The sequence below is a fragment of the Amphiprion ocellaris genome, chromosome 5, assembly GCF_022539595.1.
Source record: "Amphiprion ocellaris isolate individual 3 ecotype Okinawa chromosome 5, ASM2253959v1, whole genome shotgun sequence".
In the NCBI taxonomy this organism is placed as follows: domain Eukaryota; kingdom Metazoa; phylum Chordata; class Actinopteri; family Pomacentridae; genus Amphiprion; species Amphiprion ocellaris.
In genome coordinates, this window is record NC_072770.1 from 11,298,601 (window position 1) to 11,321,994 (window position 23,394).

At 39.0% G+C, this 23,394-nt stretch overlaps 2 protein-coding genes across 2 annotated transcripts; one reads left to right on the forward strand and one right to left on the reverse strand.

Annotated features, from left to right (window-relative positions):
• Positions 1-33: 33 nt before the first annotated feature.
• On the reverse strand, positions 34-4,495 carry c5h1orf50 (chromosome 5 C1orf50 homolog). The gene is made up of 5 exons (XM_023278556.3): positions 4,336-4,495; positions 2,481-2,596; positions 2,310-2,396; positions 2,067-2,198; positions 34-817 (listed from the first exon to the last, which is right to left on the reverse strand). The coding sequence occupies exons 1-5, from the start codon at positions 4,382-4,384 to the stop codon at positions 632-634; spliced, it is 570 nt and encodes a 189-aa protein (XP_023134324.2). The 5' UTR covers positions 4,385-4,495; the 3' UTR covers positions 34-631.
• A 3,669-nt stretch (positions 4,496-8,164) lies between these two features.
• Positions 8,165-22,389, forward strand: p3h1 (prolyl 3-hydroxylase 1). Its single transcript, XM_023278524.3, has 15 exons — positions 8,165-8,725; positions 10,079-10,231; positions 10,914-11,103; positions 11,221-11,352; positions 13,196-13,335; positions 15,035-15,124; positions 15,242-15,294; positions 15,404-15,531; positions 16,194-16,321; positions 16,423-16,518; positions 17,575-17,725; positions 19,404-19,521; positions 19,613-19,688; positions 20,516-20,656; positions 21,529-22,389. The coding sequence occupies exons 1-15, from the start codon at positions 8,264-8,266 to the stop codon at positions 22,021-22,023; spliced, it is 2,553 nt and encodes an 850-aa protein (XP_023134292.2). The 5' UTR covers positions 8,165-8,263; the 3' UTR covers positions 22,024-22,389.
• Positions 22,390-23,394: the final 1,005 nt, after the last annotated feature.

Genomic DNA, 23,394 nt, shown 5'->3' on the forward strand with positions numbered 1-23,394 from the left:
ACAACTGAAATTTTATCGTTAAGAATCTTTAAATAAAACACAAAATACATCATTTATTCGAGCTGAACAGGATCTCACTCATAGTTGTGATGTACAAAATGAAAGTTAGAGATACAGAATGTAGGACATAATAAATATACTCTGCGGAGTTTTTAAAGTTTAAGACTATCAAGGAGAAATATTTCTACAAGTGCATCTGTTTTTCTGCTTTATTAAATCATGCATGAGCTTTGCATTTTGCTATCTAATGCAGGGTCTGTTAGCAGTAATATGCTAAGAGACGTAGCATTTCATTTATTTAGGGCTCAAAACATTAAATTCTGCTTAGATTTAGCTTGTCAAAAGACTCCACTAAATCTCATCTTGGTGCTGAAAGTTGGTCAGATAACAGCTACATCTGAAGCAGTTTCTATCACGGGTCTGAAGTGAAGATTTTAAATGTATTTGGTAAGCATGTCCATGCACAGGCTATCCAGTCCCAGTCGCATATTTCAAACTTTTAAAAAGCATCTGATATCAGCGACTGAAGAGTAAACAGGATAAGAAAGTCACAGAAACACTGTGTGAATCTTTGATATCAGCAGTTTCAATCCACATATGCATGTCTGATGTCCTCTAAGGCGATAGTTCTTCATTCAGTGAGGCCTTTAAAGTTGGGTCCTGTGTACGACGGTAAGGCAGTCTGCTGGCTGATAAGTTTGTCCATGATGGCGATCTCTGCGTCCCTCCTCTCCACCTCGTCTACGGGGGTCCAGGACATGTCGTGTTGAAGTTTGAATGCGCCGACGAATGGATGAGGGCAGCTTGGGCCCCATTCCTTCAGAGGAGGGAAGGAAAAATTACGCTTAATGAGTTTAAGCACGCAGAGAAGAAAACTGCATTAGTTTTCCCTTGAAGACGCCACATGTTACAGACATATTTTTCAATTAATAGCCACAGTAATTATCTAGACTACCATTCAAAAGTTTGGGGTCACTTAGAAATGTCCTTATTTTTGAAAGAAAAGCATTTTTTTCCCCAATGAAGATGATATTAAATTAATCAGAAATACAATCTAGAGATTTTTAATGTGGCAAATGACTATTTTAGCTGGAAATGGATGATTTTAATGGAATCTACATAGGGGTACAGAGGAACATTTTCAGCAACCATCACTTCTGTGTTCTAATGCTACATTGTGTTAGCTAATGGTGTCGAAGGGCTAACTGATGACTAGAAAACCTTTGTGCAGTTATGTCGGCTCATGAATAAATGTGAGTTTTCATGTAAAACATGAAACTGCCTGGGTGACCCCAAACTTTTGAACAGTAGTGCACATTTATTTACATAGATAGATAGATAGATAGATAGATAGATAGATAGATAGATAGATAGATAGATAGATAGATAGATAGATAGATAGATAGATACTGTTGGAAGTAAAATGACAACCATTTGGGTTTGGGACAGTTGGTCAAACAAACAATTTTAAGATTCTACTCAGAGCTTTAGAAAACTGGCTTTTGTCACTATTTTCTGAACTAATCAATTTTTTTTAGTGAGACAGAATTTAACCCTTTGATGCATAACATGGGTCAAAAGTGACCCAAATCCAATGGAAAATGGGTATCTCCTGATGTGGTCTATGCATCAAAGGGTTAAAAAAAAAGGAAGAGTTGTGGCTGTATTTCATTAAAATTCAGAAAGTCACCATCCCCAATGACATTGCAACTGATTATGAAATTTATCTTTGAAAAAAAAGTTTGACGTTTAAGAAATTCCTTTGATCTAAAAATCTGTTTATGTTTTCAAAAGCATGTAGTCATTCTCTAACCAGCCAAATCCAGCCTAAACTGCCGCCTGGTAGTTTATCAGCTCCCTTCACCTGAACTTTGTACATCAACATTACATACTGAGGCCCACAGTGTGACGTCCAGCACTGACAGGTTATTGCAGGATTCTCCCTGAGGGTATGTTGAGTAACAGGTGCTGTGTATTTTGTAACTCCTTCCTGCTCACACAGGCTAACATAACATAAAGGGAGGCTGAACAAGCTTATGTCAGTATCTGATCAGTGTAATGCAAACCTTAGGAGAGATGATGGAGAAGTATTTCTGTCCAGATGGTCGTTCGTAGAGGTAATACATGGTGCCTGGCTTCTTCACAATGTTACAGGCAGCATGGTGGAGGTCAGCATCTCTTTTAGCGTCTTCTAAAACCTACAAGGACAGAAACAACCACAATTCAAGAACAGTCAGGATGAAAAACTAAGCCGACTTGAACGATCCCCATCAGACTTTTGCACTGCCATTTTTGTTGATGCTCTTCACCTTTCTCGCCTGTTCTTGCAGGTATTTGATCTGATCAGCGATAACCGTCAGTCTGTTGCAAGCGTTGGCTTTTACAAAATCATCTCCCTACAAAACATAACAATCATTTCAGGACTGTTGAACAAACTTGACAGCAAATGACAATTAAAAAAGAAACAACTTTGGGCACACCTTCTGTACTTGTGCTGCCAGGGCCACCAGGTCCATGGGGTCTCCCACTCTGGTGGTCTGGTAAGAGCTGACCAGCTCCAGCCCACTGGGGTTGCTGCTGCTCTCAACCAGCATCACTGTAAAGAACACACAGGTAGAGTTTTGTCACAGGTGTGTGTCTCACAGTATCAAAACTACTACAACTACAACTATCGGTTGTACAACAACAAGACAAGAATAAAAATTTTGTCATGTGACCCCTATTAACCCTAATTATACGTGGCAGTTTCATTATTTCCTCAATCATATTGAAACTAAACAGCACTTTTAAGAGAGAGGTTCTTTTTTTTCAAAAAAAGAGAAAAATTCCAAAACTTCTTTTACGGAAACTTCTGAAATATGAGCATCTTAGTTTAGAACATTTTGTTCCTTTTCTCATTCACAGCTATGCAGGTGTGTTTGTTCTTCTTGTAGCCTAGAGCACTTTTCCATTTATCATTATCCATTTAGTCTGATTTAAAGATCCTGTTTTTTTTTTTTTTTAACTTTATTTACAAATCTGTGTTTATTAGCATGTAGGCTCCACATGTACACAGCAACATGAGTGAGGAACAGGAGAGAAACACTAAAAAGGAAAAGTTGTTTGCAAAAAGAAATGCACAGTAAGTTGTATGGAAATATTTCAGCCATAGAAAGAATGATGTTGACCAGAAACAGCTTCTGCATTTCTTGCCAACACAGGTGGCAACACAACTAACTTGTTTGGCCATTTAATTCTATTGTTTGTCTTTTTCCATATGGCAAAAAGACAAATCAGACAATGTTAGTTTTTTTTTTTTTTTGAAATTGTACAGTACTTCAGAAAAAATACTGTGCTGCAATAGCAAGTTTTTTATTTATTATTTTTATTATACATTATTATTATTATTATTATTATTTAGAATAACTGACAAACAGGTATTATCTCTGCAGTTGTTGCCACCATAGAGGGCAACACATCTAATTTGTTCTACCATTTAAATCAGCACCATAAATGGAGCTATCCTTATCATTTGGTTTAAATTCCATAGTTGATTTTTTTCATGTGGCAGAAAGAAAAATCATGCAATGTCAGCTGTTTTTTTATTTTTAATTTTTTATTTATCATGCGGCTCTAGTTGCAGCAATACAGTACTTCTGAAATAATACTATGTTGCAATAGAAAGTTTTCTGCTTCTTAATTTATTATCCATTATTTTCTATAAATTTTATAATGCAGCTTAGCAAGGAGCTCAGTGTAAATTCAATAATTCTGGTCTTAAAACCGTAATTTGAGTTACAATTTCTTAACAAATCTGCCATTATATCAATTTATGTAGACAGACATGGAGTAGAGTAAAACTGGGGGCTTTGGAGATCCCGCAGGTGGTAATTCAGGCTTTAATCACCTTTTTGTAGTTTTCTAGTACTCCAATACCTGCAAATTTGCACCTTACTGTAAATACCAACAATATTTCCCCCTTCTCTTTTATTCATCCCCCCCCCCAAATACCTGCATTTGTGCCACCTTATTTCTATTTGCACGTTCTTTTGTACAATACCTATCTATTAGTAATGATTGTATTCTATGATTGTAATATGAGACTAACATTAATTTCGTTGCGAGAACAGCCAGTGACTTACAGCACATGTTCTGCAGCCATCTGACACATGCTAACTCACACATTAGCTTTACGTTACAGCTGTCAAGCACATTTAAATTGCCATTAATGTGACACTCTGGTGTGAGCGGTTCTAATTTCAGACACATATTAACTCGGACACAGTTTTGTTACATAATGTTAGTTTTTGCTGGTTTGACACGACTTTTACAGCGAGTTACTGGTTTATTTCTTACCTGTGGTGGTTCTGTCGGGCTGGTTCGGTAAACTGACCGTCCTGTCCATGTCGTCCTGCTTCAGTTTTTACTACAAACTCCTCTCCCTAAAAAATATATACTCTTTCAGCCCAACCTGCCGGTTTTGTAACCAGCTATTATTCAACTACAATTACCGAGGCTGCAGGGGTCCTAAATCTCCGCCCCTATTTGTCCAGTAGTAGTCCAGAAATATGCCTGTTCAAAATACATAAAATAAAACCTTTTTAATTCAAAATTAGTCGTTATTGTGATTACATATTTTTATAAAATCATAAAAAATATGTGATTAAAAAGTAAACGCTTTTATGGTGTACTCTATTTCATGATTATAACTTCTAAAATTTCAGGCTCACAACGAACAGCCCAGCCCCTTAACATAACGTTAAATCGTGCGGTTAGATACCAAGAGATGCAGGAGCTGAAGAGTGTTATTACGACCAAGTTGAATTCAACTCTTCAAATCAACTTCCAGACTTTTCCAAACATTTAGCATGTAACCTTCTTTTCATTGACTTTGTTACACAGCTGCAGGATCCAAATTGAAAGGTTTGTTGTGCGCAATTTTCGCACGTGGCACAACAGGAAACACTTCATTATTTACACCTGACGTGTCACTGTCATGTTACATAGTCCTATTTACCCCCAAAGTTGTTTTTTCTTCTAAACTGCTTCACAGATTCACAGTGAAATCATATTTTTTTTCTGTACTTTTTTTCTTTTAACATTTCAAATTACAATATAAAGTTTTCTGTTTTGCTGCTTTGATACAATAATATTTGCAGTAGTATGTAGGTATAGAACTCAGTGTTTTCTGAGCCATAAATATCATACAAATGATAATAATTATAATGATATTAACATGTTCTCCCATTGCGGTGTATTTAAGTGTAAGCGTATACACTGGGACAGTTATATTATTGTTCTTTGATACTTCACAGTGCTTTATGTGAACTTTTTTCTTCTTCGGATTCCTTTGACATGTTTCTTCCAAATTATCAGGAGCTACAGAAAGCATAGAAATGAAATAAAACGTACATTAGAATGCCCTGACTTCTCTCTTGTGGAATCTAGCTATGCAGAGAGTTTTTATTTGCGAAAACTGGCTCTGAAATGCCACCAATACAGTGGAGATGAGTTTGTGGTACAACATTAAAAACTAAAATACCAAAAAAATTCAGCTCTCCAGAAAAATTCTGTGTTACTCTGGGCAGCCAACAGAACACTGTGTACAGTTTTAGCTAGAACTACTGTCCGATAAAGACATAGTTCCATCAGAGTTATGAATTGCAATGAGTGAGTGTGAATGAGGAACATCGTAACACACTTTGGGTACAATAAAAGTAGAAAAACACACACTGGGAGAATCTAGCACGAAGATGTTTGCTGCAGTTGTGAAGCAACACTTTTTTTTTAAACAAATGACAGGAAAATATGGGTTTTGGGGGTGTTATCATAAGCAGACAGGAGATTTCTAAAATATACATGACTGTTTTGGGGAACAGACTTTATAATACTGTTGTTGATACTGTAACAGTTCTGTGGCTCTTATATTTGGTAAATCCTAATAAAAGACATGTTTCTGAGATCTATTTCCTCTTGTCATTTGCAGATTTGGCATTAAAGTCAAATGGACTAACCCTCTATTTGACTTACAGACCACAGGTTCATTTTGTTTAGGTTCCATTCAAATTTAGAACAAGAAAAGATTTTTGTTCACACAGTACAAAAGCTATTCTCACCTGCTCTGTGGTGTTTTGCAGATTCAGAGCACTTGAAAATAAAATCTGCTACCATAGACTGTATATAAAAGATGGGCATAGTTTCTGGGTCTGGAAAATTAAACTCAAGCTCAACCTTAAACTTACATCCTTTCTAACAGCCACCAGGTGGCGACTATTTGCTTGTAAAAAGAAGTGTGATTGTACTGCGGTCTATGAGAAAATGAGCCTATTCCTCACTCGATCTGTTATCTCAGTAAACCAGAGTTGACAAAGGCCTGAATTATTTTAGTTCTGCGCTACATTGCTGTAAAGTTGTAATTTATCATATTGCTTCCATTTGTTTGGGTGTGTTAATTACTTGACACATCTCAGGAAAGGTTGTATTACTGCAACACAGTGGTACCAGCTATTTCCTTTAATAACTAATTGTTCAGTTTATAAAATGGCAGAAAACAACCTGTCATTATTTCCTGGAGCGGAAGTCAGCAAATTTAAATTGCTTCATTTTGTCTGTCAACATTCAGAGTTTACTGAAAATCAGCACAAACTCACATTTGAGAAGCTGCTATTTTTCCTTTCAAATCAGCTAAATATTGAATCATTATCTCCATTATTGTCATGTTGGTTTGGCTGACTGATGAAATAATGAAATTGCCATGTATAATAGGTGTCAAATTTAGCTGGCTAACATGTTTTTACCTCAGAACTCTTCAGGTTGCATTTTGCGTCAAAGTTTATTTCAGTTGATAGCTGTGACCTGGTTAAAAAAATAGATAATAGGAGAAAAAAATCAAATTATACATGCTTTAAGTATTGTTTGTTGCTTTTAGAATTGATTTTAAGATACTTTTATTGGTTTATAAAGCTCTTAATAGTTCATATTTATCAGATTTGCTTTGATCTTATGAATTCTCTGGAACACTCAGGTCTTCTGGTAGTTGATTTTTAATTCATCTTAAAGTCAGAGCAAAAACCTGCAGTGAGGCAGCATTTTATTGTGGCTACACCTCTGGAACACACTTATAGAAGACCCGAGGGCTGCAGAGAGTGTTGATGTTTGCAAAGACACAAGTAAGACCTGTCTCTTTAGTCTTCTGGATGATTTATTACTCTTCTTAGAACTATTTTTTTTTATTGATTTCTCTATTTATTCACTTATTTATATATTTTAGACTATTTGATGTACGGTATTACTATGATCACTTCATTTTTTAAAATAAATTTTGACTTCTGCTTTGTCCTTCATCTATCTATCTGTCTACTAACACTGTAAAAAAAAAAAAAAAAATTACATTTAAATTCCAGCAGCTGTGCTTGCCAGAACGCTACCACAAAATTACGGTAAAAATGTTCTTCATAAACGGTAAAGAAATGTATTGGTACTATTGATTTTACGGTTAAAAATGTGCTTCATTCCATTTTTTAACTGTAACAAAAAAAGTTTTAATCTTTAAAAAAAAAAAAAAAAAAAAGTTTTACCCTAACCGAAAGTTTGTGCCATGACACATGAAGGATTTTTTTACCTGAAAATAAACAGCCTAAATTCTAAATTACTAATTCATTCTGTTAAAAAAAATCCAGAAATTACTGCAGATATTAAGGTCCAGGCAGAAATTACTACTATTAATAGTAATGAGTGCTAGTGCTGCTGATTTTGAAAGAAACAATGTTTTGCCTCATTAACTTGGAAATACTACCATGAAATATGTTCTTTAACTGTATAATTACTTACTATCTGTCTGTCTGTCTGTCTGTCTGTCTGTCTATCTTGTTATTTAGGATGGTGTCTTCTCAGCTTCTCAGTCCTTATATGCTTGAGTCCTTCATTTCTAACATGATGTTGGGAATTGTTTCGTTTTATTGCATTTTTATTGCTTCTATCCATAAAACTTTGTGTCACATCTCATTGTATGTAAATAAAGTTTGATTGATTGTTTGGGAGTAAGAAGAAAACTTTGTCTCTCGCCGTTTTCAATAATTCATGCACAAGAAGTTGTTGACTGCTCCATGCGTCTGGGTACATGGGGGTGTCTGGGGGAGGTACCGGGGGGGCTCATCTGTTCAAACCCCACCTCCAGACAAGTTCCTGCCAGAGACAGCAGCGGTGACACCTCCTCTCTCTGCCGGCTCCTCGGCCTCAGCTCCTGGACTGCGTCCCTCTGCAGGGCCCGGACATTTTCACCACCATGGAGCTTCTTTACGCGCTGATATTCCTCGGCGTCGTTGCGCCTTTTTGCGCGTCGGACTCGAACCTGAGCAGCCACTCGGTTCTGGAGCCTTACGATTTCCTTTTTGACACGGCGGTGGAAGCCTACTACAAGGGGGACTGGCTGACGGTCATCCTGAACATGGAGAAGGCGCTGAAGAACAAAGCTACGGTCCGCAATGCGAAGGCTCAGTGCCGGATCAGCTGCGCCAACCAGAGCGCTTTCGGAGAGCCAGTGGCCGGCCTCGGAGTTCCCATCCCGGGGGCTGGCTCTGTGGAGGATCTGGGCTTCTTCCAGAAAATCCTGAAACGGGCGGATTGTGTGAAGTCCTGCGAAACTGAGAAACTCGGTTCACCAACTTTGCATCAAGTCAGTGAAGAAGTGGAGCTGGAGTTTAAGAAGAGGACTCCGTATAATTACCTGCAAGTGGCATATTTTAAGGTATAAAACAAGCTGGAAGTATGAAACCTGGGGCTGCATCACGCACTGCAGAGATAAGAGTTTTCTACTGTAGCTGCACACTAAACATGGCAAAACTTTCTCAGACTTTCTTCTTAGAGGTTCAATTAAAGCTGCAGCTGATGTGGAGCCGAATACTGTAAATGTCCCAACCCCCCAAAAGCAAGACAGCCATGCCACGTCTTAAGGTGGAGTCAGCTTCAGAGCAGCGTTAGGATGTGAGGATTTTAAAGGCCCAGAGTGCTGCTTTCAATTGCTGTTGCTCCAGTTTTAACTGAATACTTTCCCCCCCAGCTAGACAGTTACCGTTTCCTTGGATTGTTATGTCTGTAGCGCAAAACCTGAAATCACCACAACAAAAGCTGCTGCAGGATTGTAATCAAATTATGTGGATGTTGAAGGAATACAGCATTATGTCAAATACAGTCAGTGTTTAATTCTGTAATAAGCCATATGAAAATGTCCCTACAGTGTCAGTAGAATTATGAGAAAATAGGCACAACTCTTTCTCAATAAGTGGAAGATATCCAGAATGAGAGGCACTAAAACATATTCCTGCATGTGTGGTTTTGCCATGACTTTTGTGATTGTCAAGTCTGTGTGAACTTAATTCTACATTTTGTATTTTTGTACTGACCTCTACAACTTTCAGACAAGAAATAATAAGCCGTTTGCACACATCGGCTACATAACGTTGCTGGCTTCATCATTTAATCAAGAGGATGGCATTATATCATTCATACAGACATTATTTTTACTTTAATGTTCCTCACAGCTTCATTCAGACATATCCACCACTGTGACTGAGGGAACCCCTGATAAGACAGAACATCAAGTTATATATAATACATAATAATGCACTCCTAAAATATTAAATCCAACAGCAGCAAGTCAAGTTGTCCAAGTAACTAATAGCCAAGTTTATTTATGATTGCCACAATCACTGAAAATCTGTGTGACGACATGTCTGAGTTGGAAAAAAAGCTCACATTGTGATCTGCAGTTCGATCCTGATCAATCCTCTTTGCATGTCAGGGATGGCTTTTAAGTAAATAATGAATTACTGCAACAATACCACATGTGATAATGTGCTCAATTCTCTCTCTTTGGAGATGTTCATGTCAATCCTCCTGCAGGTGTTCTGACATGAGGATTCTGTCAGATTAAGGAAAAGGTCATGCATGTCTTAGAGGAGCTTTAGATTCACTTGTTATAGGGGTGTTGACCCTGTTGCCCCCTGACTTTTTGCGTCCCTTCACTTTTAGAGTTTTGAGCATCTTTTCTCCAGGTGAATTAAATTGAAGAGTGTGAAGTGAACAGCTCTGTGGTTTTCAGATCAATAAGCTGGACAAGGCAGTGGCAGCTGCCAACACGTTCTTCCAGGCCAACCCAGACCACATGGAGATGAGACAGAACCTGGAGTACTACAAGATGATGGCAGGAGTACAAGAAGAGGACTTCAAGGATTTGGAGGCCCGACCACACATGGTGAGAGCAAACTCCTTCTCTGATGCGTTTAAGCTCTCTTAGCCTCTTGGCTAGACTCTAGACGCACCTGATTATCTGTAGTTACTCTGCCAAGGAAATGGGGGGAGTTATCTGATGATCGGCGTATGTTTGTCCTTCTGTTTGTCTATCCACCCGTTTGTCTGTCTGTCTGTTAGCAACATTACTAAAAAACGGACTAACGGATTTGGACAACATTTTCAGGGAAGGTCACAAATGACACAAGGACCAAGTGATTAGATTTTGGCAGTGATGCAGCTTATAGTCTGGATCCATGGATTTCTTAAAGATTTCTGTATCATTGCAAATTAGCGGCACAGCGTCACTGTAACTATGACAACAAGTGAACACTACGTCAGCTGCCTGGTGACGATCATGATTGTGATCCTACTATAAATCGACTGTTACGGACTTATCGGGACTTATCCATCAGAAATGATACAAGAAACAATTGATTAAATTATGGAAGTGCTTCTGAGTCCCATCAGTTGCTCATGTTTTAATAGTTTGATTCACTTTATTTCAGAAATCTTTTGACATTTTGCCACATGAGTCATTAGAACTCCTCTTTTTCCCTGATTCACTTAACACAAATGGACCCCTGACAAATGTTGAGCATTTTTATATTATATTGCCCTAGCAGTGATGCTTACTGTCTCCTCAGGCTGAGTTTCTGCTGGGGAAGAGCTACTACAGCGACGAGTCATTCGGTCTGGCGGCTGAACACTTTGAGGTGGCCGTAGAGGAGTACTTCACTGCCAACAAGGAGTGCAGAGCTCTGTGTGAGGGCGCCTATGACTACGACGGATACAACTACATGGAGTACAGTGCAGACCTGTTCCAGACTGTGACTGGTGAGGCAGTGCATCCTTGGTTTGTGAACAGAAGCAGCAGTAATTGGAATCTTTTGAACTGCAAAAAAAGCTTCATACTACAATAATGATTAGCATGAATGTGACTGTGTGCTTCAGACCACTACATGCAGGTTCTGAACTGTAAGCAGCACTGCTCCGTGGAACTGGCCTCAACCGCTGGCAGAGACAAGCCCTTTGAGGATTTCTTGCCTTCGCACTTCAACTATCTGCAGTTCTCCTACTACAACAGTGAGTCAATGCTGGCATTTATTTACTGCCCTTAATAATAATGTGAAATGGGATCAAAGCCTAAACATACAGAGATTTTCAGCTGTGTTAAGATATATTTTTTGAATATACGGAGCCTCTTATGAAGTCAGACCAGCATCCATCCATTCTTTGTAGTGTGAAATCTGTGCAGTACAGATGACTTTGAAATGGCAAATAAACAGGTTTACCTTGTAAGTTGCATGGTGCTACCCTTAACAAGGCAGTCAGACATTTACCTCCACGTAACAACCAATTAGCATCATTAGGCATTGGAAAAATGAATAAGATGGAGAGTGGTTCACCAAAAAAATACCACACGTGAGCACCATCTATCAGGATTGGTTAGCCATTGTTTTGCATATCAAAATGTCACTACACATTCAAATAGGAAACAGACATTGTTCATTGCACCATTTAAGTTTCCTTCTTGTCAAGAGTGAAACAAGAAATCTTCTGCATGCAGTGATATCTGATTTAATCAGTGATCAATAAATTTAGATATCCATTTTACATATATATACCAATATATACTATATAGCATGCGAAACGCAGATTAAGTTTGTCCTAATACACAGTATATCAATCAGAAAGCTTTATTGTCATTCTACCCAACAGTACAGCGAGATTTGCTGTGCAACATCTAAAAAAGAACACTATGCATACAGGATTAAATGTCTGGTTGAATATTGCTGCATGCAAGCTAGCATGCTTTTTTTTTTTTTTTTGCCATTTTGGCCCACAATCCTCTGCACAGTTACATCATATATGCTACAGGCTCTGTCAAAAATATGGGTATCTCCAATTACAAGGACAACCAAAGTGAGAGTATTCAGGGTGAAAGTGGAATCCGTCTTGCTTTATGGATCTGACTCCTGGTCACTAATGAAGACACTCTTAGAAAGAACTGATTAGACTTATACCAGAATGTTGTGGATGGTACAGAACATCTCTTGGAAATCACACTTCACCAACAAGTCGCTATATGGCTCACATCCACGCTTGTTAACCATCATTAGGCAACGTAGACCAGCCCTTGATACACAACAGAGCAGCTGGTCAAGTACTGTTATGGAAACCTGATACTATCAGAAGCCCTGGCAGGCTGGTCTGGAAGGCTAAGAACGTTTCACCGCAATGTTGGCCAGAGGGAACTGGAGGAAAAACTTTATTCATGTCACTGATTCCATTGGATACAGTTAGAAAAAAAATAAATAAAAAATAAAAAATGCTATGGTGTCTTCGCGATACACAAGCTAGAGCAGCTGAAAAGCACACAGACAGATGACAGCTCATTTTTCATTACAGATCGAAAGTGTCAGAGTTTACAGTGCAATATTATGACAGAGTTTTATGCCCCAGTTGTATGCATACGGCATGAAACAGTACATACTTTGTAAGGGCAGCTGTAGTACATGCTTATTATAAAAATAAAAAGTATGCTAACTAGAATGTTCTGTATTTGTAAACTTTGAAGATTTACATGTTTTGTGCCCACAGTGGCAGGATCCATAAAACGCATCCCATAAAGTAGCCCTAAGCCAGAGTTTTAAGGTCAACTTTTAAAACAGACTTATTTTTATTTAACAGTGGTCGTCAGGAGGACATTCATATACTCCAGTGAGTTCATCACTGTCCTCAGATTTGGCAAAATCATTCCAAATCACATGATGATAAATTAACCGAGCCTCATGTGCAACATCAGTGGAATGCTCCTTTAAAAAACAAAGAGGAATGCTCCTGTAGTGAAAATGTAGATCTTCATGTGCTAAAATGCAACAGCAGCACCCGATAATATGCATCTTGCCCTGTTCCCTCTCTCCAGGTGAGAAATATGAGCAGGCCATAGAGTGCGCTAAGACCTACCTGATGTTCCACCCCGAAGATGAGGTGATGAACCAGAACCTGAACTACTATTCTGCCGTGCTGGGCGAAGACAAGGCAGGAACCATATCAGCCAGACAGGTACAGTAACATTACATTTAATAGTGACTTTCATCCAAAGAACATCACTGTGAGTGCAGCTATTTTTAGGTGGGACTTATCTTAGTCCATAACTCTCAGCAGTAAGTCAACCTGCACAAGCAGAAAAATTGGCCTCCATTAGCATTTAGATATACTCAAGGGCACAAAAGACATAAAAAAAAAATCTCTGATGGCAATCAAAAACACTTTTGCTACTTTTTAAAGAAGTAGTCATTACAGTTATTAATGTAATTGTCCCTATAATGCGCCAATTGGAGTGAGTCATTAGACTTATTGATCGATATTAATGATTCAGTGAGTATCCTGGAGTGAGCATTTTTACGTTTCACAACTAGTTTTTTGGCCTGTAATCTGCTTTTTTGAAATGCCCTTAAGGTGTTTGTTAGGATTCAGATGTGGACCTTGAACTAGAAAAGAAAAAAAAAAGTATATATATGTATGTATATATGTATGTATGTATGTATGTATATTTTTTTTCTATGTTCACTTATATGAACCACTCAAATGGCACATGATAATGAAACATGTTATCATCTGTATCATTCCTTCTCTTCTTTAAACGCTCTTCCTTCATTTTGCTTTTTAAACTAATGGTAGTTATTATTATTATTATTATTATTATTATTTTCTTTTCCATAATTAACAAAAAGTTTAACTTCTATATCTCACTTGAGGTATTTTTAATTCTTATTTTTATTTTTTTTTTAGCTTTGGACAATGTTTTTGATGTCCAAATTTACCTTACACACAACGTGGATATTGGCGCCTCTTCTCCCTCAGGAGAATTTGACGAATCATCCAAATCATACAATGTTGGAGAATTTGGTCTATTTCTTTATGATTGCTTCTTCTGTATATCTTATTTATTGTTTTGTTTGTTTGGTTGATTGGTTTGTTGGTTGGTTGTGTGGTTGGGAGTTGAATGTTTTAGGTTTGTCGACCTTTGTCTGTACATGTTTTAAAACCTCTTAAAATTCTATTTAACGAAATGGAAAAGAATCGACGGCGCAGAAAATTGTGTGTTTTACTTGGGACTGCAAAAACACAGCTAAATGCTTTCTGTGTAGACTGTAAATACTGCTCCATACTGCAGTGCCCCATTGTTTTTACAACTATTGACAAACATCAAGGCCAAATAGTGGAACTGGGTCACACATTCCTTTGTGTATTTTGGCTGCTTGACGTTTTAATTGAGGCAAATTTGTATTCATTCACAACTGAAAATAGTCCTGAACCAGTGCACTTAGTTTTTAGCAATATACACTAAAAACTACAGTCCCCAGCAGTTTGATTATATTATTGAAAAGTGAAGACTTCTGTCTCCTGGTGAAATATTGTTAACAAATAGCATATCTATGTATACTTGTGTCATTGTATTTTCCTGCCCTAATTATCCAGTTTAACTTTTTGAGGTCATAAGAAAATGTTCTAATATATTTTGTGACATGCAGTGATGGGAGCTGCTTCAGTCTTGATTAGAGGCTTCAACATGCACCAATTAGAAGCTTTCTGGGGCGAAAAAATCCTCTAAACCACTTAGTTCCGAGTCATACACTTTTCACTTTGGCAAAAACAGTCTTAAATCAGGGGTACGATGATTAGCTTTTAGTCAAATGTGGATTTAAAGGCTTTGTTACGGCCTGTAACTTTCATATATTTTTAATTTTGTAATCCCCAGGTTGTGAAACAGTACATGCAGCAGTCCATATTGGAGAAAGAGCTGCTCTACTTTGGATATGAAGCCTTTGGAATCACCTTTGTAGATCCAGTAAGTGAATAAACCATTATTAAACAATGTATCTTATCACGTTTTGCACTATTTATGCAGGGCTAAGAGATAAATGTAGAATTAGAAATGTGAAGTTACTTTCATGTTTGTTTTAAGGACACATGGACTCCTGAAGACGTCATGCCAAAGAAACTGAGAGACAAACAGAAGTAAGATTTCTTTCACTGCCACGAGCACATCTGTGCCAGCTGAGTATTAATTTCCCATTAAAATGATACTATGGCCTCCGTCAATCTGTCATCTGTCTGTGTGTCTCAGGGCCGACAGAGAGACGGCAGCGAGGATCACAGAGGAGATAGGAAACCTCATGAAGGAGATCGAAACTCTGGTTGAGGAGAAGAAGAAGGATTCTACAGATATGGCCAAGATCATAGTGCCGCAGGAAGGTGAGTGAGAACAAAATGTTTCTGCAGGTGGTATCAAGTAACCTGACAAAGTATACTACCCTTAAACTCTTCATCTCCTGTTAATATTTTGTCAAAACCTGGGTTAAATTCATTTTTAAGGAGCCTTATTAATTTGACCTGTTATAGTCTCTGTCTGGATTGCTGTAATGTTGAGTTTTGATATAAAGCAAAGGTAATGTGAGAGACATTTTGTGTTTTTGGTGGCAAACTTTGGTACTTTGGGACCAAATAAAGGGGCTGAAATGTACAAAATGCCTTCCCCAAATTCCTTCACAAAACTGTAGGTACTAGTACCTTGTTTGCGTGTGCCATAGACTGATTATAAAATATAGACTGTATATAAAGTACAGAGAGTCTACAATACAATCCTATCAATTTAAATGACTCCATACAGTTTAAAGTTGTGCTGTGATACAGAAAAATTACTAGGTCCAGGGTTCTCATTCAGACATGAAGCTGACATATTCAGATTCTGCCAGATTAATGAAAAGGTCATGCATTTCTGAAAAGGACGTAAATTGTCACTTGTTACAAAAGTACAAAATGTCTAATAGTGAAATATCTAGTAACCTGACAATGTATTCTACCACTAAACTCTGCCAGTCTTTGTTATGTGGTTAACTCTTGACTGCGTCCGCTAGGTGGTGCTCTGCCGTTTGACAACATCAAGGTGACGATGACGTCCAAGCAGCTGAACGGCTCCCAGCGGGTGCTGCTGGATGGGGTGATCACTGATGACGAGTGCAGGGAGCTGCAACGCCTCGCCAATGTGAGTCACCTGAAGATTGAAGCTAGCTGTTCTTCTACCTGCTTTCCATTGTGCCTGTCAGTTTGTCATGTCAGTGACTTAATGCTGTGATTGTCTTCCAGGCAGCTGCTGCGAAAGGTGACGGCTACAGAGGGCGGCCATCACCACACACCCCCAATGAGATGTTCCAGGGAGTCACTTTCCTGAAGGCGGTCAAGGTCTGTAGCATAGACTGGATATAAAATAATTAACGCTTCCCCACATCCTTTTACTGTACATAAATGAAGCCAAAATATCTCAGAAAAAGGCGTTACCCATCTCGTGCTGGTGACGTCATTTGCAACCAGTGTCAGAGACTTCGTATCAAGGTGCTACCTTCACCCACCCCTTGAACTTCACGTAGCCCAGTAGCTGCCATTGATTGTCTTGGACTTTTCTGGATGCTCGCTGATCATTTCCTACATAACAGTTCAGTAACTTCTACCTGTCCAGCAAGCTAGTAGTTGGAGTCACCAGATGTAGACTTTGTGTATAAGTCTGCCATTGGTCTCGTTTTTCATATGGTTTATTGTCCTACATGATATTGTTTTTAAGATCATCTATGAGAAACAACAACTAAAGTAGCAATTAAATAGCCACTTTCATGATACTGGTCGTTTCCCTGTATGTAAATAGTCCACCATTACAATTGCTTCAACGCTATTTTGAATGAACACCATTGCTGCCTGCCCCACCCAAGACAATTGTGATTGGTTTACGGAAATACCATCAACCTGTAGCAGAACATTAATGAGGTGCAACCAGGCCATTCTACATAGCACTAAATAATGGTCTAGCTTTGTGAGACTAGCTGGCTAGCAGCATATGAATGTTTTGTTTTTTTTTCCTATAGATTGGCTGTGCTCTGAGCCTGCCAGCTATAACATTCAGATTAGCCTACTAATTAAGTTAGCCTTCAAAACTCAGTTAAGTTGTTGAACTAGGATCAGGTTTCCTTTAGATCCTTCAAATATACCTGAGTAGAGATTACTGGAGAACAACTCATTTTGTAGTTTCAACCGGATTAATCCTAACTTGTACAGTTAATGAAAGGAGTAGTCCCTCCATGTCCTTGTGTACAGTTTCTGAACGAAGGTCTGCAGGTGTAGGTGCTAATTTATTGAGGGGAAGTGTCAATAATAACAACACTGACCCTTTTTCACACTTAAGCAAACATCAACATGACAAGACTTCGTCTCACACGGTTTTCGTCCTTGTGTTTCTGACTCCCACAGCTCGGACAGGAGGGCACGGTTCCGCTGAAGAGCGCTGGTCTGTTCTTCAACCTCAGTGAGAAAGTGAGGAAGGTGGTGGAGTCCTACTTCAGCCTGGACACTCCACTGTACTTCTCCTACTCCCACCTGGTCTGTCGCTCTGCCATTGAAGGTAAGACAGGCACTGATGGCATGTCGGTGTTGTCTCTTTGGTAGCGACTAATCTGTTTGTCTATTTTTTAATTTGGGATTTTGTCTTCAGTGTTGCTGGAACTATTAAATCTATAAATCATCTATGACATTTTTAGCTATATCATAGGAAACTTCCAGTCTTATAAAGTGGAGAAATTGAGTGGAACCAGGACGGCAGGAAGTATTTTTCCCACCTCAAGTTGAAAGATATGTTTGACTTACATATTGAAGTTTTTAAAATCAGTTTAATTTAAACAATGACAAAAGACATAATGTGAACATCAGAATTATATCAAGTAATAACTTGAATAACTGTGTGTCTAGGCAGATAAGTAATTCACAACAGTATGTACAGAAATACATTCAACAAAGCTACAGTAATTTCCCAGAATACTTTGGGTAATACTGTGGGTTCTAAATATTTTAGCTTTGTTTCTGAGGAACCATGTGATTTCTTGAAGTGCAGTAGGAAAGGAAACCTCAGGCCACCACAACAGCTCTGACCCATCGGAGCATCAACTCCACAGACGACTAAATGTGTCTTGTGGTATCAAAATCTGGAGGTGGGGCCTCCAAGTATCCACATATACTTGATCAGACTGCGATCTGGGATTTTTAGAGGTGAAGTCACCACTTTGAACTGTTTGTCACATTCTTCAAACAATTCCTGAACAATGTTTGCAGTGTAGCATGGAGTATTATCCTGCTACAAGAGGGCAGTGTCATTAGGCAGACCATGTAACCTTTCATAGAATCTGTATTCCCTGATATCTGTGACCTTTTTCAGCAGGATAATGTGCCGTGCCACAAAGCAAAAATGGTTCAGGAATGGTTTGAGGAGCACAACAACGAGTTTGAGGTGTTGGCTTGGTCTCCAAATTCCCCAGATCTCAATCCAATGGAGCATCTGTGGGATGTGCTGGACAAACAAGTCCGATCCACGGAGGCTCTACCTCATTACCTCCAGTACTTAAAGGATCTGCTGCTAACATCCTGATGTCAGATACCACAGCACACCTTCAGGGTTTCTAGTGTAGTCCATGCCTCAATGGGTCAGGGCTGATTTGGCAGCAAAAGAGGGACCAACACAATATTAGACAGGTGGTCATAATGTCGTGCCTGATCGATGTATCTATGTGCATATTTTCACTTGAGCCAAAAAAAGAAAACGTTCAAATTTATGATCATGCCCAATCCATTGTAAAATTAAGACAGCATGCATGTATTTTCTTGACCCCTAGAGGGCAGCAGAACACAAAACACTGACTTTTATAATTGTTCTCTGTAAGTTATCTCTATAAGTTGAGTTTGTTGTCCACTGTGACTGCAACGCATTTGAAACTGTCCACTCTTTCAGCAGTTTCATGATACTAATGAGAATAAGCTGCTGGGGTGACATGCTACCCATGACTATTTTACCTGTTTTTTCTGACAACTGAGATGAAAGTGGTTATGCCCACACCACTGAAGCAGTGTGCAAGAACATTGTAGTAGTCAAGACCAGAATGCGCTTGCAGATTTATCTGGAAGGGTGGCTATGCAGCTTTAATAAAGATCCCTCAATTTTGACATAACAGGATCTAGATGCAGTGCTCCTGGCAGGTGATGGATCCGAATGTGAAATGCTCTAACTTCTCTCTTCACTGCTGTTTACTCAGAGAAACAGGAAGAACGCGATGACCTGAGTCACCCTGTTCATGTGGACAACTGTCTGCTGGTTTCTGAGCTAAACGAGTGTATAAAGGAGCCTCCTGCATATACACATAGAGACTACAGGTGAGTTAACACATAGAAATGCAGTTCCTCCTTCATCCACACAACTCTGATGATGTGCATCTGCTAACATCCTGATGTGTCTCTCCTGCAGTGCTATCCTTTATCTAAATGATGACTTTGAAGGAGGAAACTTCATTTTCACTGAGCTGGATGCCAAAACAGTCACGGTAAATGTATTTCTAACTGTTGTTTAAACAATAAACCATTATTGCCGTTATGTGCTGTGACTGAAGCACATTATGGCTGGCCCTGACTGGAGTTTGCCAACGCCATCTACAGGTTTCTGAGAGCACAATCAGATAGACTCTGTTCTAATGAGACAAAAGCTGAAGTGTTTCTCCAGACATCCAAGCATTCTGTTCGCAGGCACTGCTTATCACTTCCTAATAATGTCCCTTCAATGAAGCATGGTGGTGGCAGCATCATGCAATAGGGGAACTTCTCAGAAACAGGGACAGAGAGACTGATCAGTTCTGAGAGTAGGATGAATGCACATGCAAATACACAAAGGCCCTTAAAGAAAACCTGCTCCAGAGTGCAACAACTTGATTCTGGGGAAACCGTTCACCTTTCAGCACCACAGCGATTCATACAGCCAAGACAACACTAGAGTGTCTTCAGGGCAAGTCTCTGAGGGGCCCAGCCAAATCCCAGACAATGCAACACATCTGGAGAGACCTGAAGATGGAAGTTCAGATGCTTCCATCCAATGTAACAGAGCCTAAGAGGAACTGTCAGGAAGAAAGGGATGAGCTATCTAAATCTAAGTGTGCACTGTCTTTAGAGACTTTGGGAAAACTGGAACCTGCTGCCAAACGGGCTTCTCCAAAGTACTGAATTAAAGGGCCATATTATGCACAAATCCTTTTTTTAAAAATTGTTTTTCAACATTACTACATATCCCAAGTGTGTTTAGAGATGCATGAAATACAAAAAAAGCCTAACTTTCAGTGTTATTAAATGTTGCATATTGTGTGTTTTCCTACCTTCCCAGGCTGAGGTGCATCCACAGTGTGGTCGTGTGGTTGGATTTGGAGCAGGGAAGGAAAACCCTCATGGCGTCAAAGCCGTCACCAAGGGTCAGAGATGTGCTGTAGCACTTTGGTTCACCCTGGATCCTGCTCATGAGGAAAAGGTATGGATGACCTCAGTAAACTAATGTTACCCAGGTTTGGGTTTTGGTGTATCTTTCGTTTATTCAGTCATTTAATGCACTGAAGAGAAACAAAAAACTTTTCATTTTATCCATTTGTAGTTTTCATCAACAAAGGAAAATCTGTTTTTCCTGTTTGAAAGTGGGTAGTTTAATGAACAAAACTGCTTTTTTCCAGCCAAGGTTAAAATCTTTATTGTCAGATTAATCAGTAAAAACTGGCAACCAATATCCTGTGATGGGCATAGCAGTGACCATGGGTTTTCTGAAGTATTCCCCACAGATAAATTGTTTTGTTAAACAACAGTCAGATGGTACTCCGCCTTTTCCTAAACCAATCCAGTCTAGTATTTGTCATAAAGTACCCTTCTTTTTTGATTAGGTAGCAATTGCAGCTGTCTAAATGTAAAATTTAAGGTAATACACACAGTCGATCATTGCTGCTGCAAAGAAATATCTGGGTTGGTAATTATTAAATTCAAGAATAGATAATTGTGTAGATTATAAGCCATTCATGAGTTTGTTCAGTTTGTAAGGAGGAACTGAGGAACCAGTAGTCGTCAAACTCAAATTTGCATAATCCTACCTGTCACTGTCTGCCATATTTATTTACTTTCTATAGCTGCCTCTGCTAACTCTGAAATTTCTCAGCTATGAGCAAAGAACACCAAATGTATTGCTGTTGGCTACAAGAGTGAACAAAAGAGTCTTCATGCACTTCCAGCATCTGAGGAACTAAAGATCCAGTGGATTACTTTTATTTTTGATAGCTATGTCAGATATCAAATGGGAACCTTTAACTGGATCATGCTGATTTCTCTTTTCCCTCAAATATTTTCTTTTCTGTCCTGTAGGAGAGAATTCAAGCTCAGGATATGCTGAAGATGTTTTCTACTCCTATAAATGTGGAATTTAGCAAAACGGAAACAACTGACACTGTTGAGTCTAAGTCGACTACAACTGAGCCTCCAGCACAGGCTGACCAGGAGCCAGCAGATAAAAAACAAGACGATAAAGCAGCAGAGTCGAAGCCAAGTACGCCAGCAGACCCACCAAAGGATGCACCAAAACCAGGCAGCAAAACAGTCACTAAAACCAAAGCTGCACCTAAAGCAAAGGCTAAAACTGGAGACCAAGCAAAGGCTAAAACTGGAAACCAAGCAAAGGCTAAGATGGCAGACAAAGCTAAACCTGCCGCTAAAAAAGATGGAAAACAGACGGTTAAAACACAAGCCAAGCAGGTTGCTAAAAAGGACACAAAAGCAGCTGCGAAAAAGACAGTAAAAGTCACAGCCAAGAAGGACTCAACATCAGCGTCTGACTCTGAGAAGGGCAAAGACGAGCTGTGATCAAACAGTGACTGTCTCCAAATGGGGTCTATTTTTCTACTATTCTCTACAAGGTTTTCTCTGTGGGTGGTTATATAAAAACTTAAGGCTGTTTAACAAAATTGTTTTGTGCCTTTAAATTAACTGGTTAAGGTGGATATCACTCAAACTGTTGCCGACAATGTGCTCAAGTGCCCGTGATTACTGTAGCCATCTTTATTTGGCACTCGCTGTAAAGACTGCACATATTTTTATTTCACTTTTAAATCTGAGCTCTTTTTATTGTGTTTTATTTGTGATGTTATGGAACTAAGCAGAGATGAGTGAACGTGGGAGAACCTTGAATCGACTATGTGAATCAATGTAATAAAAAGTGCTATTTCTAAACTTTATTGAATCTTTATTTAAAAAAAAACAAAAAACAAAAAAAAACTCATGCAGTACTCAAAGTCGACATTGGGTGGCAGCATAGCAACATTTTTGAATTATTTGTCTCATGTTGTCACTGTACATTTAACAAACTATAACAATTCAATTTGGAGAGGGCATTTGTGGGGAATCCTGCTTCTGTTGCGCAGCAATCCGTTTAAAACTTTTATAGCCTTAGCAGTCATTGCAGTCTATTTATGAATCTGTCTTCTCTTTCGACACTACAATTCAAGTTGGATTTCTGCCTTCTAATATAATATAGCTTGAAATAAATCCCCTGCAAACAGTAAAAAACCTTGACAGTGAGTTGAGATTTGACAGGCAAATTGCTTCTGTTGTCAAGGCTAGCTTTTTCCAGCTACGTCTCCTCACTAAAGTCAAGCCCTTTCTTTCCAAACGCGACCTGGAGAAGGCCATTCACGCTTTTATCAGTTCTCGCATCGACTACTGTAGTACACTTTATTTTGGTATCACACAGTCCTCACTACGTTGATTACAACTGGTCCAGAATGCAGCTGCCCGTCTTCTAGCCCACACATCTAGACAAAGTCACATCACCCCCATCCTCTCTGCCCTCCATTGGCTCCCGGTCCATCATCGCTTTGAGTTTAAAATTTTAACATTTGTTTTTAAAGCTCTTCATGACCTTGCTCCATTATATTTATCTGAGCTTTTAACCATCCACCGCCCTGGCAGAGCCCTCCGGTCGTCCACTCAGATGGTGCAGGACGTGCCCAGGTCCCGGTACAAGCAGCGGGGTGATTGTTCTTTTTCTGTTTCCGCTCCGAGACTCTGGAATGCACTTCCACTGGAACTTCATGTTATCACCGACCTGTCGCTATTCAAGTCCAGACTAAAAATTCACTTTTTCAGCCGTTCCTTCAACTCATAGCACCGTTTTATTTTCATGTCATTCCAAAATGGCTTATTTCTATGTTACTGATTCATCTGTAATGCATTTTG